General features: G+C 42.2%; 2 protein-coding genes across 3 annotated transcripts in view; both read left to right on the forward strand.

Annotated features, from left to right (window-relative positions):
- Positions 1-734: 734 nt before the first annotated feature.
- Positions 735-10,158, forward strand: fah (fumarylacetoacetate hydrolase (fumarylacetoacetase)). The gene is made up of 14 exons (XM_040168065.2): positions 735-916; positions 1,408-1,518; positions 1,779-1,900; positions 2,097-2,146; positions 2,614-2,704; positions 3,390-3,487; positions 3,629-3,681; positions 3,770-3,869; positions 5,843-5,973; positions 6,249-6,324; positions 6,947-6,993; positions 8,474-8,575; positions 9,307-9,424; positions 9,715-10,158. The coding sequence occupies exons 1-14, from the start codon at positions 836-838 to the stop codon at positions 9,789-9,791; spliced, it is 1,257 nt and encodes a 418-aa protein (XP_040023999.2). The 5' UTR covers positions 735-835; the 3' UTR covers positions 9,792-10,158.
- Positions 10,159-13,943: 3,785 nt separating this feature from the next.
- The window catches only part of arnt2 (aryl-hydrocarbon receptor nuclear translocator 2), a 35,647-nt gene continuing 33,925 nt past the window's right edge, over positions 13,944-15,665 (forward strand). Inside the window, exon 1 of one of the 2 annotated variants that reach the window (XM_040202417.2) lies at positions 13,944-14,542. In XM_040202417.2, the coding sequence (XP_040058351.1) occupies positions 14,512-14,542 (31 nt within the window). In that variant the 5' untranslated portion in view covers positions 13,944-14,511. The remainder of the gene's footprint in view (positions 14,543-15,665) is intronic. The other variant, XM_078085243.1, reaches the window with a different exon arrangement.

A 15,665-nucleotide genomic window follows, 5' to 3' on the forward strand; every position in this document is an offset into this window, starting at 1 on the left:
AATAACAAACCCCTCCATTCACTTCACAGTCATTGTATTTCAGCCACAACTTTTCATAATATGTGGGCAGATTGTCCAACACTGGGGTGGCAAGGCCTTTCCCACCTTATGTCCTGCGGTAGTTAGTTTTTGACTATTTTTAACTACGGTTAGAGTTTTGTTTTCAATCATTAAAAAAACTATTCTTTTTTCCCTTTTGAAAAAGATGCAAAAAACATATTTTGCCTCTGGAGAGTCACTGCCAGTGATCATACTGACATTACAAAACAAAATATATATTTTCATACCTTTATCATCATAGTCGTTTCTTAAAAAAACATCCTGTTACCTCGCACACTATTTTTAAATGAGGGATCTTAATATGTTGTTTCAACTAATTTAGGTTGATTGAGATACAATTAATTCACTCCATTTATTTTCCATAAGCCTGATTCATGGATTTCTTTAATACTTATTTAATGTCTTACATATGACGCTTTTGAACATTTTGGTTTTGTGTTTATAAGTTAGTTTGAGGCTTCCCTCAATGTGTGAATGTTTGAATAAATAAAGTTTTTCCCACCTCATACTGCTGTTACATTAACCATATTAGAATCAGAGCTTTTCTCTCATGGTTTCTTGAGGCTAATCAGTAACTTTTCTTTTGCTTAGTCATTTACCAGGCTGGTTTGCATTATGCTCAGGAGGCGGTGCACGAGGGTGGATACAATAGGCAGCGTGTGATTGGCTGTGCAGTGGGAGGCAGGCCTGTCCAGAGTCAAACATCTGGAAGTGCTTGCTGCTACTACTCACTTCACACTCAGTAACGTTGAGAGGAATACCACTACCAGAGAAGATGTCCTTCCTAAAAGTAGATGCTTCTTCAGATTTCTCCTTCCACAACCTCCCTTATGGAATCTTCTCCACGCCTGATCATGTAAGTGCACTTTGGTTGTTTCCACTGGGTTTGCGAAATAAAAAGTGTTGTTGTGTCAAGCACATTGAGGATTGTTTTTTAAAATATAATACTCTCATAAATGTGGATCTTTGAGGTGATGTGGGCTGAGGGAGAGGAAGTATGTTGACTGAACAGTATTACAAGAGTGCAGCGGAGTTATAGGGAGAATATCAAATTGCACAACTGCAAATTCAGAAAAAAGCCTTGTCAGCCTTGTGAGGCAGGGATTTAAAATCCAATAATGAAATAATCTACTGCAAATGTGTGGTCTTTGTTTGCGGATGACACCACCCTAATTGGACTGATCTCTGGTGGAGATGAGTCCGCCTACAGGTGGGAATCTGACCATTTGGTGACGTGGTGCAGCCAAAACAACATGGAGCTCAATGCTCTGAAGACAAGTCCCACTAACCGACTGCTCACCCTGCGTGACTCCCTGATCATTAGGTCAATGTTATTTCTTTCCCCAGCCCAAACGTCGCATTGGTGTTGCCATTGGAGACCAGATTTTGGACCTCAGTGTGATTATGTCTTTGTTTCAAGGACCCGTGATGTCCAAACATCAGGATGTCTTTGCGCAGGTAAGATTGATCACTAATACAGAGCAGAGGCGCCATAAATCCATGTAGCTCTCTACTTGAAGTTAATCTGATGTACTGCAAGATTGGTATGCCTAAGCAGTACTCTCTTTAGTTCTACTCCTTAAATTAAACTGTAAAGAGCTTTTTCTTGTAATGGATCATTGCCATACTATGGTATGGTTCCTCTCAAAAAGGTGCATGATGTGAGGACCTCTTTTACTGTGTCTGATTTGACTTTTTATTTGTTTGCTTCCTACAAGGCCACACTGAATGCTTTCATGGCTCTTGGCTTTGAGGCCTGGACAGAGGCCAGGAGGACCCTGCAGATGTTGCTGTCAGCCAACGAGAGCACGCTGAGGGATGATGTCAGCCTTCGGAGCAGGTCAGTCTGGAGGTCGAACACCTACTAGCTTAAATAGCATCCATCAATCAACTGTATTGTACTGGGGATTCCTTATTATAGCGGATACCCTGCCCTAAATGTAAGCCTTTTCTATTCAAGCCTTTTCTGCAGGATTTTTTTTTTACTGAGAGAGCTTATTAACCAGTGACTTTTGTCTTTGTCCATGGCCTCTTAGAGCATTTGTCCATCAGAGTGCAGCCACCATGCACCTTCCTGCAGACATTGGTGAGCCTGATATACCCTCCCCATTAACATCTCTTATATCTACTGATGTCCCATCACACACCCTGAATAATCTGTTTGCTTGAGCTTGTGAAGGACTTTGCTTCTGAAAACATTTGATGCAAGGAAAAAGGCAGCAAGTTCACCTACAACTCTTCATTGATATTTAATCAGAGCTGCAGTGAGGGACTCCTTGGCTCCGATTGGTGGTTTACCTTCCATCTCTTAGGAAGTAATGCTATTAAGAGCACTAAATACAGTTAATACTAAGACTTATTATCTTAGTAATAGTTATCTTCAATACATTTGAGGTACATCAGCACCAGGGAGCAGTGTTAAACAATTTACCAAATTCCCAGTAGGCTAATGCTGACTTACCAAGTCCGTTTCTTGCACTTCACTAATATGAGAAGGGTAAGTGAATAATTTAGCCTTTTTCTCTCACAAACTGTAATATCTGTTCTTCCCAGGGGATTACACAGACTTCTACTCCTCCAGAGACCATGCCACCAACGTCGGCACCATGTTCCGGGGGAAGGAGAATGCTCTGATGCCAAACTGGTACCCTTCCAAGCTTACAAACAGTAGACACTAACAGCTGGGGTTAGAATAAAAGAAAGGCCTTGATATGATCCGAGTAGGGGCAGGTGATGAGAGAACTTCAAACAACTGTCCCAGGCACTCTGTAACCGTGATATGTGTAGGGGCAGTACAAGGTTTCTCTAACTGGTTTGACCCCAAAAACATCAATATGCATTTAAACACGGCACAGACGGCCTTCATTTGTTGTTGGGCCTCACGGGACAAATACCAAGGTGATATGTGGCTGATTGGCAACTTCCCACGTCAAATGTTGGCTTTCAGGATACATTTTAGCGATCATTCTTTGAAGATGGATTCAATATTTCTGAATCTGTGTAATATTTTTTATCTAGTCATATCCTCAGTTGAGACTGATCAAAACAAACAAAAATGTATTGAACTACTTCTATCTTTGACTCCAACCAGACATTGCTGTGTCATTTCTGCACTTCCCAGTGGTCACCTGGCTGTACTGATGTTCATGGGATAAATGTCATTATAGTGTAACCGAGCTGAATGGCTTTACCAATACCCCAAACACGCTTTTCTGCTTTAATAGTAACATAATTACTACTTTTTGAGAGAGGATCAACATATACAATGTAGACCGACAATTACCTGTGTACCTTCAGTGCTCCCTGTTCAGTCTTGACCTGTTATGCAGGTTAAGGCTTCCAGTGGGATACCATGGTAGAGCCTCATCAGTGGTTGTTTCTGGAACCCCCATCCGCCGCCCTTCAGGCCAGATGAGACCTGATCAGAGTAAGATCCCGACTGTCTATACATATATATATATATATATATATATATATATATATATATATATATATATATATACATAAATACATTGTTGAACCTCTTACAGCTGATGATAACCCTGCTTGCCTTTTCCCTTTCTGTTAGCAAAACCTCCCGTGTTTGGCCCGTCTAAGCAGTTAGACATTGAGCTGGAGATGGTAATTAAACGTTGTTGTTTTTACCAGCCTGTGTGATGTTTAATATTATACATTCAGTGCCATTATATTTCTTCTTCACTCTGGTTAGGCCTTCTTTGTTGGAGGGGGGAATCAGCTCGGGGAGCCCATTCCCATTGGGAAAGCCCATGAACACATCTTTGGCATGGTACTCATGAATGACTGGAGTGGTAAGAGCAGCTGCACAACACAGAACACCAACATCATCCGTATCTGCTCGCAGAGGATTCTATAAGGGTGAGGCTGATGGTTTTATGACAAATCCACAGCTCTTATTAGCAGCAACATTTCACTTAGAAGCACACTTGTTCCTTGATTTAGCGCTGCATTATACATGTTGATGCCTCTTTAGATTCAGTCCAATGAAATGGATTTAGGTTAAATGGAGGAGTCAGTCCTCATCAAAACACAAGTGGATTCATGCATTATTGATCCAGCTGTAAATCTCTGGAGAGGACATACATGGTGCATTTGCCCCGTTACTGTCATCCTTTCAAATATTCCCCTTGACTTTATACTGCAGCCTGACAAAAACGTTAATCAACCTCTGCCATCAGAAATCGGTTACAACAAATGGGAATTATACCCTCAGAAGAATTGTACTTTAGGCTATTCCTTCCGGTTCTTCAAAGTGAAGCCATGCAGAAGTGTCTTAAAGCTGCATTCTCTGTATTAACCACCAGGGGGCGACTCCTCTGGTCCTATTGAAGTCTATGAGAATATTACTCTACTTCTCTCTTGATTTATTCCCTCAGTAAATATTGTAAACATGAGTGTATGGTCTTAATCTCTAGTCTACAGTCTTCCCCAGTACAACATGATGTTCATTTTGTAAACCAAGGTCCATTTAGAGTGAAATAGAACACATATTTGGGTATGCTTTAGGGAGGGACTAACTTGTGATTGACAGGTGGCATAGTCTGACTTTACAAATATATCCACAGACTGAACAATATTTTTCTGCAGAACACACCAATCCGCACATGTTATGTGATAGGGCTATTCAGTAAAAAAGCATTGCTTTACCGAAACATAAGAGGATTTACATTTTTGGCACGTTATACAGTAGAATATATGCTCAATACATAGGATACATTATATATTGTTTAAATTGTTTTAAATGAAACAATTTGTCTCATCTTTGCACTCTAAAAGTAGAACTTTTCCCTTAGCAGCAGCAACATGAATCTCCCAGTAGGGGCCGCGTGTGACAACACCATGTTTACAAAAGAGAATCTTATTTAAGTAGGATAATAGGCCAACAATGTAGGTTTGCCACTGTGATAGATGAGCTGATTCACTGATACCCCGATTGCTTTCAGATTGAGTTAATGTTTTGCGGGACCATCTGAGCTGCAGCCCATCATGCGGGCACTATGACAAAATAATCTTTTCAGAAACACTTATTTCAGGCCCAAAAGGGAATAAGGCCATACCAGCAGGTGGCTTTTAGGGCTACTAATTACGGGATTAGTTGGGGCTGCGTTCATAACCCCCCCCCCCATTTGCGTATAAGGGCATAGCACATCATATGATTGGAGCATATGATGGATATTCAGATGATGTCTCATAAGTGGTCACCACTTGAGAATTGTAATTCTCCAAAATACCACAATAAGACAGAAATATCCATACTGTGATTTGGTATTGGAAACATCTGACATTTCTCAGACTTGGATGGTGCGCAATGTTTTTCTCAAATGTTAACTGTAATGTCTCCAAGAAGAATAGTTCCTATTTTGAACCAAGTGAAAGCTCAGTGCCATCAATAGGAGACTGTTAAGTAGAAACAAAAATACTCTTAAGCATCAAATACTGTACAAGGAATGTCCCCTCAGGTTGCGTTTGTGTTCAGCGATAGGCTTGTTACTAAAAGTGCCATGTTGGATCATATTGCAGATGTGCTCTGGTAGGAATTATCTTGATGAGGTGATTTTCAATGTGGCTATTAGGTTTGTCTTGATATTTAAAAAGAGAAAAATGATTCAAAGAGGTTACCTTACTTGACAGAATGGTTCCACGGTTCCGGTCTCCTGGGAGTTTAAAAAAATTAAAATAATTTCTTGTCCTTGGTGACAGTTTATAATTACAAAAAAAAATGGAACCTGCACATTTATGTATTATTTGCTTTGTCTACTCCCAGCCAGGGACATCCAGGCGTGGGAGTATGTTCCTCTTGGTCCTTTCCTGGGGAAGAACTTTGGGACAACTATCTCACCCTGGGTCATCCCAATGGAGGCACTGTTACCCTTTGCGGAGCCCAACCCTATCCAGGTTAGTTCAGAGGTCACAATTTACAACAGTAAAGAGAAGCATCCAACAGAGATCACCAACTCAAAGACATTAAATTCAATTCTGCATTGACATGAGTTACCAGACAATGATAGAGAAGACCTGAGAAGATGTGTTTTAGGTGATCCATAATCAGTTACAGGTGATGAATTAAAAGCTATTTTCACATTTTTTGAAGCCACAGACAGAGTGTTTTTTTACAGCCTCCTCCGTATGTTTTCTTGTTCATTCTGTATCTGTTGCTCCGCTTTCTGCAGGACCCAGAGCCCCTCCTCTACCTTCAGCACCCTGACGCTTACACTTTCAACATTAATCTGTTTGTGTCACTTAAAGGTACTGTTTCTCAACTGTTTCCCTAACACACACAGTAGTATGAGCCCTGAAGTCATCCATGGCAATGGGGCGATATTAAACGCTCGCTCTCTCTCGTCCATGCTGCTTGACGTTTTACCACTTGTGCTTTACACACACGCCTCCAAACGCACAGGCACCAAAAATATGTATCATGAACCTAATGACAGGAATGTTGGAAGCAGGAATGGGGAGTTGCTCAGTAGATTAACAGGTTTGTAATAAAAATGTACAATATTATCTTGACTTTATTTTGTTGGGCTTATATTTCAAAGAACAACCGTATTCATGTTTTATACTGTTCATTGTTTGACTTGGATCGGATCACAATCAGTCTGATTTTTTTCTGCAAGCAAAAATAGCACAAATGATTAAACACTACAGTAACCCCCTTAATTTAGTGAGTGTCATCAACAAGTTCTCATTATGGAGCAGCATCTCTGGGTTATCCTATTAATTATCACTAGATCATTATGTTTCTGTTCAATATTATTGTAGCTAGTAGTGAATATCTTCCATAAATGTTAACTTTCACCCTATGCTGTATGTCAAAAGGACTGTACCTATGTTTCAATTTGTCCCTCTTTTCTGTCCGCTCTTTCAGGACAAGACATGTCCGCGGCTGCAACCATCTGCAAGTCAAACTTTAAGGTAACAACCTTGTGTGCGGAGTCAGTGTGATATATTAATATAAATAATGCAGCATCTAGGGTGGTTCTGGTATTGAACCGGTTATTCCCATAGGCTACGTCCACCCTTTAAGTCTGTAGTATGATTAATGCTTGCTACATCCATGAGGGTGGCGAGTGTCTCTTCATCTCATCATTTGGGTTTACCTCTATGATAACCTGTAAAGCGCTACAGGCAGTAGGCTTCAGGCGGTGTTCCAGACGCCCCTGTCCTCCGCAGTGCTCTTTCTGGGAGTCCCAAAGCACTCCTAGGTGAGACCACATACGAAGTCTGAATGCATTCTGATCTGACGGCCAAACCACATCAAAAGGAGCAGCGGCTCTACTCCAAGCTCTCTCTGAAAGTCTGCGCTCCTCAGCCCATCTCTCAGGCTGAGCCCAGCCACTCTACCGGGGAAGCTCAATCCAGTTGGTTGTGTCTGCGATCTAATTCGTTCCGTCACCAACTAAAGTTCAGCACCATAGATGAGGGTCAGAATGGAGCTGAAATGGTTGATTTAGGTTATCAAAGGAAGTTCGAGTGCACACTCCCTTTTTTAAAAATGGGAACCACCACACCGGCCTGCCATTCCACAGGCACTGTCCCCGACTTCTACGCAACCCTAAATGGTAATTGGACCATACAGAATTCAATCATTTATTAATAGCAGCAGCTACCATGCAAGGTACAACCTTCTGATCGTGACTCAAACTTGTTGAGTCACGATCCCCAACTATTTCAACTCATAAATAAATGGATATTTAGCTTTTTTTAGTTTTATTGATATTTAGCACTTTTAATGTTTAGTAGATCTCTATGACTTGGTTGCTTGAAAAGTAGCTTGCGAGCAGAAAAGGTGTGGGCACCTCTGGCCTAGGCTGTACTGGTACCAAGTACACGTCTTAATCGCCAATCCTTAAGAATTGTGTTTGTTTTGCCCAACCCATGTCTAGAAAATAAATCCAGTATGTCTAGTTTTTGGCTCATGAGAGTCCCCACACGTACGGGCATCTCTCATCCTCGGCAAATTAAGAAAAGAATACATGAGCCCATCTACAACAATTTGGTCCGGAACCAGTGCTATGCATGGAGGTGAGGCTGACTATATCTAGATAGTACCGTTCTACGGTGGTTTTAGTGGCTTCAGTGGCCCCCCGGCAGTGCCTGGTCGAGTCCCATGTGCCAGGGGTAGACCAGCTGATGCTCGCTGGCAAAAACCCTTCATAGTGTGGCTCCAGAAAAAGGGTCCGGGTTTTCTTTTTTCCGTCCAACGTTTGACAACAATATTTAAAACTAATTCATCACCGGTCAGTGAATCGATCTTAGTCTCTTCCCTCCTGATTTACCTTTTTGGTCCTGGTCCCTCCGTGCTCAAAGCCACCACCTTTATTGTGAACTGTGATTATGTTGTTCAGTCTCCCTCGCTTCACTCATATTCTTACATTCTTACCTTTGCTTGTAGTATATGTACTGGACCATGAAACAGCAGCTCACCCATCACACAGTCAATGGTTGCAACATGAGACCTGGAGACCTGCTGGCTTCTGGAACCATTAGTGGACCTGTGAGTGTTGGTTTTATATTTTGTCGTCGCTTGCTTGCGTAAAGAGTTTTTGTTGTGTGTATGAAACTAAATAATTGACAACAATAGAATTAATGTCAGCACTATTACATTTAGAGTGAACAAATGATTGTTTGATGGTCGAGCTCAGACCACGTATTTAATGTATTCTCACGTGTATTTGCGTGTGTGTATATGTAAAATGGCAGAGGTGTGGGTTAGGAGGCCGCGTTCATACTGGTCACCACGTGTAGCAAAGGGTGCTTAAACCTCAGTGTAAACCTCTGGATAAATCTAAAGGTGCGCAAAAGGACGACGTATGTGAGTTGGTGAAACATTACGCCCCAATGGGCGCACAGACAGGTGCGCACACTCCCACTTGCATCTGAAAATGTTGGTGTTTAGCCTGTTTTACATCGAGTAGCGTCAGGCTGGACACCCGGCAGCCTCTGGGTCTTCCCTGGGGAGACCTCATGTGTTTGGGTTACTCCCTGTTGTCAGTTAGTTTAGTTACTGTGTCAGTGAAGTTGTCGCCCTCTGATGGAGAACTTGCATGGTGCAAATCCCAGGACTAACTTTTAGAATTAAATTGATGGATATGACCTGGTGACACAAAACAATATTTAGCTGCTTTTTCACCAGGTAAATATTAAAAATATGCTGTAATTAATTACCTTATGTCTTGTGTCTTACCTGTGCAGTATATTTGCGTTGTACAATGTTTCTGTTTGTAGGATTCAGAGAGTTTTGGATCCATGCTGGAGCTGTCATGGAGGGGATCTAAGAACATTAATCTGGGAGGAGGAGAAACCAGAACGTTCCTGATGGATGGAGATGAAGTTACCATCACAGGTTGGACTTAACCTTAAGCGCAGCTGCCACATAAGCAAAGAGGAGAAGATGCACTCAGGGCTTTCTGCAAGAAAGGTTTTCATTTCTAACCAAACCTTCCTAAACCTTGTTGCAAAAGGACATTTCTGGCAGAAAGCTTTTAGGCAAACTTCTTTTCTTCTCTTTAAAGTATGAATATTAACAATAAACAAGTTAGACAAAATATTTGACAACAAAAATATATTCATTCTATGTCGTTAGACATATAATCATGTCCATTACCACATCTGCCGTCTTTTTTTTCTGTCCAGGTTTCTCTCAAGGAGATGGATACAGAGTTGGATTCGGACCTTGCATGGGAACCATTCTTCCTGCCTTGCAACATTGAAACACGTCTTGTTGTTTAAGTGAGCGTCCTTCTGTGGAACATATACTGTATACTTGAAGACACAAGCTTACACACCCAAAGTGTCTCACCCTGTCATTCAATATTCCATGAATGATACTACAAGCAAAAACTGTGTTTAGAAACTCATATGTGCCCTGTTACAAACACACATCTTTCTCTTAAATTGTGTGTTTTCATCTGTAATTGATGAGTTTTTCTCAGTCAGTTGACTTTATTTGTCTTTGTAGAGTTGCATTTCTCTACTAACCTTTTTATAGAAATCCTCTTAAACGTGCATCTAGTAGATCACATCACATCACTGTGTTACTGCTACATCAGGATTTGTAATAAAATCATCCATTTTGGATCTCACTGTGTCTTTTGTTTTCCCTCCTATAAGTCTGTGGTTAAATGAAATGAATCGCAATCTAAATACTTAGATCACTATGAGCCCCTTACGAAGGCTCAGAACAATCTTCTCCAGGATTAGTGAGTGCAGACGCTTCCCTAGCGGAAGAGCTCGATGCAGGCTTTGACAGGCAGCTCACAAATGTTGCTACCCGGATTGTCCTGGTGCAAGGTTCTGCCGGCAAAGATTGAAGACAAACAACTGATTCAATACTAGAAATATACATTAAAGAAAGCGGGATATTGTAGAAGAATTTGAATTGGGAGGGATTTCATTGGAATTGAACAATGATTTATTAAATATAAATCGTGCAACTTGGCAAAAACTGGACTCCATCATAAAGACCAAACCAAAAGGTTCTGGTGATTAAGGAGCATGACTACCAATGATGAAGGATGCTGACTGGGGAGGAGGGTTGCATCTGATTTGAGCTTAAATGACAAATTGTTTTATATTATTGAATCAGATACCTACTGCTACAGACAAATATATATATATATATATATATATAAACCTATTAAACCTATTTAACATATGCAAAATGTTGTGAATTTATGTGAAAGTGCAGATCGATGAAAGGGCCAGCTGGAGCCAATGATTCTCTCTGGAGACCTCTTGATCTGCTGCAGGCTGTTCCTGTCCTGTTTAGTGTCCGGTCCAAACCACACCGTGATAAAAGAACATGGAAAACACTGCATGATGGGGGAGTTGGACAGCACCAGAAGCTACTGAGGGAGGATGAACTGATGGTGGTGAAGTTGGAGGCCCACTTCAGGTCCCGGGGAAAATGTGGATTCCAGAAACCTGAAGGTCTCCACAGCAGACACAGTGTTGTTGTCACTGGACAATTTAACTCAGGGCCTATAACCAGCAATGGACAGACTTTTGAATGTTAACTCCTCCCACAGCAGTTTAAACCTGGCTCTCATATGTCCAGTGACCGTGATTCATTATGTAAAGCATCAAATGAAGCTCCATCCCGAGACAAAGAACAAATCTTTTGAGCAGATGCATCCACTCAATCCAAAATAAAGGCACAGAATACGACCTGAGAGCTAAATATGGTCAGAACCCCTGCATATTAATTCAGTCCCCAACATGCTAGCAGAGGTATAAGCGGAGAATTGGGAATCTTTATATTGACACCTTTTTGGAGCAATTTACATCCGAACAAACCATCAGTTTAAAAAAAAGAAAAACTCTATCCATTGACATAGTGAAAAAGGAAATGGAAGGTTCTGCAGCTCTCCTGCCACTGTGATGGTAAATGATCGGCCAGCAAAAAGATGGCCAATTATTAACAAGCGGTTGATTCTCTAATCAGGCTGTGACACTGTTGCACAGCCTTATTTCCAATTGTAGTTTGCACTCAGAAGCTGGAGCTTTCTGTTTTTTTTGAGGGATCAGGCAGAAAAAAGCTTTGTTCCATTTGCTTTTTTTGCACTCCATCAACTGTGGATGCAGATCATAGTTCTCATTCATCATTTATGCTCCTGGGCTGTGGTTACAACTTAAAAATGGTTTCACGGGAGATGGGGTAAGAAAATGGAGAGCCTTAAATATATGATTTATTTCAGCCTTCCTTTGTACTATTTAAAAGTAACATAAAAAATATTGTATTCCTACGTGTACTGTGGCATGTCTGGCAGAGATAACAGTTCTGTCTCTTGGTAAACTGGAGTAGGTTAACCAATTTAATCTATTGTTAATGTGTTGTTTGGTCATGTAGGCAGTGTTGCCTGATGAAGGAAAACATGAATAGGCCAGAAAGGGGCTTGCTTCCTCAGCACAGTAGTACGTAAATCTCCGTCCTCCATCAATACACTCAGTCATTTTGCTTAACATTTTGGGAAATACGTTTATTGACTTTCTCTCCATCCTGTGTATGTGGGTTTGGAACAGAGCTGGAGTCAGGACATGGTTGAACCTAAGAAAGCATAAAGACAGAAAGAAAGAAAGTTAAAAGTGCCAACTTTTCATTTTATGTTTAAACAATCACGAAAAGGCTGAAATAAGCATCCTGCCTTCCTTATAACAGTGTAAATATACTAGACATCAAGAAAACTATTTAAAAGAACATATCCACGTAGAAGTTGCTCCATCAGATCATCAGAGCATTACTGTGATTTTACAGTAAGAGAAATTAATCAATCCTGTGTCTAAATTACAGATACCAGTATGGTTGGACAAGTTTAAATGTGGATAAGAAAGTAGAAGGCATGTGTTGACAGACAGAGCAACATCTGCCGTCTTTGCCACATTAATTGATTCGCTATTGTGCTCAGCAGAACCAGATGGGAGGAGAGAAAAGCCCCTCTCTCCCCTCTCCTGCCCTCACAGTGTTTGCTTTGCACTCCAGGGGTCGTCAAGGTTGGCCTTTCACACCCCCTCTTTCTTTTCTTCTGGGTGTTGAACACGGTTGAACTGGGAGCAGGGGACAAAAATGACAAAATGGGCCCAGTGATTTGTATAAGAAGGCTACAGTACCTCAGTCCAGCAGTCAGAGTAGATAATGAACCTGCAGGGGGGTCTGCAGCTCATATGGGTTTGTTGTGGCGCAGGGGTTAGAGAAGGTGTGCTGGAAAGCACAAGGAGATAGAGAAGGAGATGAAATGGGAGGTGGTGGTGGAGGTGGAGAGAAATGTTGAGACAAAAGTGGAGACGGAGTTTACGACAGAGGTGGAGAGGGAGCTGTATGTGCAGCTGCTGGTGTGTGTGTGTGTGTTCACAAGAAAGATGCTGCATGGGTGGTGCTCAGCTGCAGAGGAGAGAAGTGACGGAGCGGTTCAGAGGCACTGAAATGGCACAGCTGGGACTTGCTTGAAACATCCTTTTAAGCAGCAGCGGGACGGAGATGTGATATTTGATAAATCAAAGGAGAAGACCAAAAGCAACAGTGAATGTATCTACTGTGAAGTTTGTGTGTGTCTGTGTGTGTGCACATGTATCAACGTTGGATGTCTCTTCTTCTTCTGTATCACGGTGCTCCATTGTTGTCCACAAACGGTCAAAGACACAGCAGTAAGCCACACTGTTGCATTGGGACATGTCCCTTCATCACCATGTCACTAATGGTTTGATCCCATGTACGCTGTCTCGCTCACATACATGCTCATAGAACACCCAATGTGAAGACTTCTGCTGCTGGAAATATCGCCAAACTGATGCACTGTTTGTGTGAAATGTCTTATAAAGTGGTCAGCTGTTTCAGGGATTATTCAGCTTGTATGCTACAGTGAGTGTAAAACATAAACTGTGACCCAATATAGGATGTATTTAGTAGTTGCATATTATGTATACTTAAAGATTGTTACAATATAATGTTATGGTTCAAAATGAAGTGTGAAGGCCACAAGCATTTATGGACCACCATGATTAATACCTACAATATTACCAAGCTAAACCCAAAGGTTTGCCTCATTGATGTCTTCTAAAGCAATGTTAAATGAGTATCGCCAATTAATAGATCCCAGTGCTGTGAATGTGTCTAATAAAGTATGCTTGTGAATGGTGAGTGTAATAAAATATATTTATTTTCCAGCTTTCAACTTGATGATGATGATAATTCTGTGCTGGCACACTTTTTCTGATGGATATATTCTACTGGTAGTGGTAGTTACTGATTTTACATTCAAAACATGAACTGCTTCCTGAATCCAATTTCCACCCAAAAGTATAGCGCAAAGCAGTGAAATGATATTAAGTCTCATCTCAACGTTATTATTCAAAATGTGATGTAGACAGGCTAAAATAGAAGTACTATAGTTTACGCTAAATAATATATTTCTACTAAATGACTTTCCACTAGTTTGTTAAAGTCTATTAGACGCGTAAATCCCGCACATGAGATGACTTGGAAGCAGTAGGCCGACGTGTGTGAACATCTCGGTCAGCAGAGCATCTACACGTGAAACAACCCCGGGGACAAAAACACCTTCAGCCCCCGCCGAGCACTGGACGTTTAAACCGCGCACCAGCCGCGCTGCGCTGCATTAATGTATTCAAGCGGCCCTAAAATCTCGCGGTGCTTCCACTCAGACATCTTGCATTTCACTAAATCTGGTCTTGGAGACATTTTCCATGCAGATACTCTCCCCTCAGTCTCTCCCGACTACACTAGCACAGAAACGGGCGTTTTAGTCGGCTGAACGCAGACTAGTTCTCCTCCGCGTCGACCCGTGTGGGGCTGTTGGGCCGAGCCTCGCGTGCCACATTCCGCGGAGTTTCGACGGCCTCTCGCGGGGACACTCCAGCCGTATTGTGCGTCATCTCCATCGCTGCCGTTTTGTTATTTTTCTCCATTGAGGAAACATGGCAGCTCCCGCCGCGGTCAACCCGTCCGGTAAGTCCGTCCCAGGTGGGTCGGGGGGAGGGGGGGGTGTTTGCGGATATAGCGGAGAACAGAAAGAGAAGCTCCGTCTCTCCAGCGCTGCTGAACGGGGCTGAAGCGCCGACAGGCCGCCGGAGCCTGAATCCAGCATCCATCCCCTTCCCCCACCGACCCGCCGCACGCAACCTCACCGACACGCTGGAAGGACTCGTCATTGTGTCGCGATATCATTTGACCACACATTGTTGTGTTGCGTTTCGCTGCGTGTTTTCTGGGTGTAACGCCGTGTGCTCCCCTCGGTGCGATACAACGGTTGTTTGATTTGTGTCCTTCATCTTCTCCACCGGGGACATTTTAACGCGGCTGCTTGGTCTGGTCCTCGCCTGTTGATTAATTTCTGCACACACATGTGTCTTAGACGCAGCCAGGTGCTAAACCGTAAGCTGTTTTAAAACGGGACAACGTAAAACGGGCGTATTCTATTCTGCGTGGCGTATGTTGCTCAAAGCTGCTGCCGCCTCTCGGAAAGCAATCTGCGGACACCGGACACCGAGTAGCGGGCGGATGGAAACCGCACGGAGGCTCGCGTGTCTTGTACGTTTGTGGATCAACTGAGAAATGAAAACATGTACATGTTCAAATAGAGTCCGGCCCCAGGTTCTCCCTGTGCTCTCACACTGGGTTTGCTGCTATGAATGTTCTTGAAGATTCTGCAGAGAAAAGCTGCAGTCTCTGTTCAATCTGAGAGAATCGTATTTGAATGGCACTTTAGGATAGACGGTAGATTATGTTGAACAAGCCAGCGTTCCTTAAGGTATTCTTCTGACTGGGACCTGAGCTAAGTGTCCTGTGCTCGATCCCAGTCGAATTAAGTCACTGTACTAAATGAGCCACCGCGCATCTCTGGGTTTCCCTTAACGTTCTTTGCATCGGGATCTAAGTGATTTCTGCTTCTCCAGATAGGATTCAATAACTGTCTAGTTACAAGAAAGAAAGGATCTGTCCTAATCCTCTTGTGGAGAGGATGGAGTCTCTGAGCCACTCACACCTCCATATGAAAACATGTCATGCGCTCTGTGCCATCTCATTGGCAATGGAAATGGAAAAGGAATATAAATAAAGAATTGTCTGGTTA

This window comes from Gasterosteus aculeatus, chromosome 12 (genome assembly GCF_964276395.1).
Source record: "Gasterosteus aculeatus chromosome 12, fGasAcu3.hap1.1, whole genome shotgun sequence".
NCBI classification, from domain to species: domain Eukaryota; kingdom Metazoa; phylum Chordata; class Actinopteri; order Perciformes; family Gasterosteidae; genus Gasterosteus; species Gasterosteus aculeatus.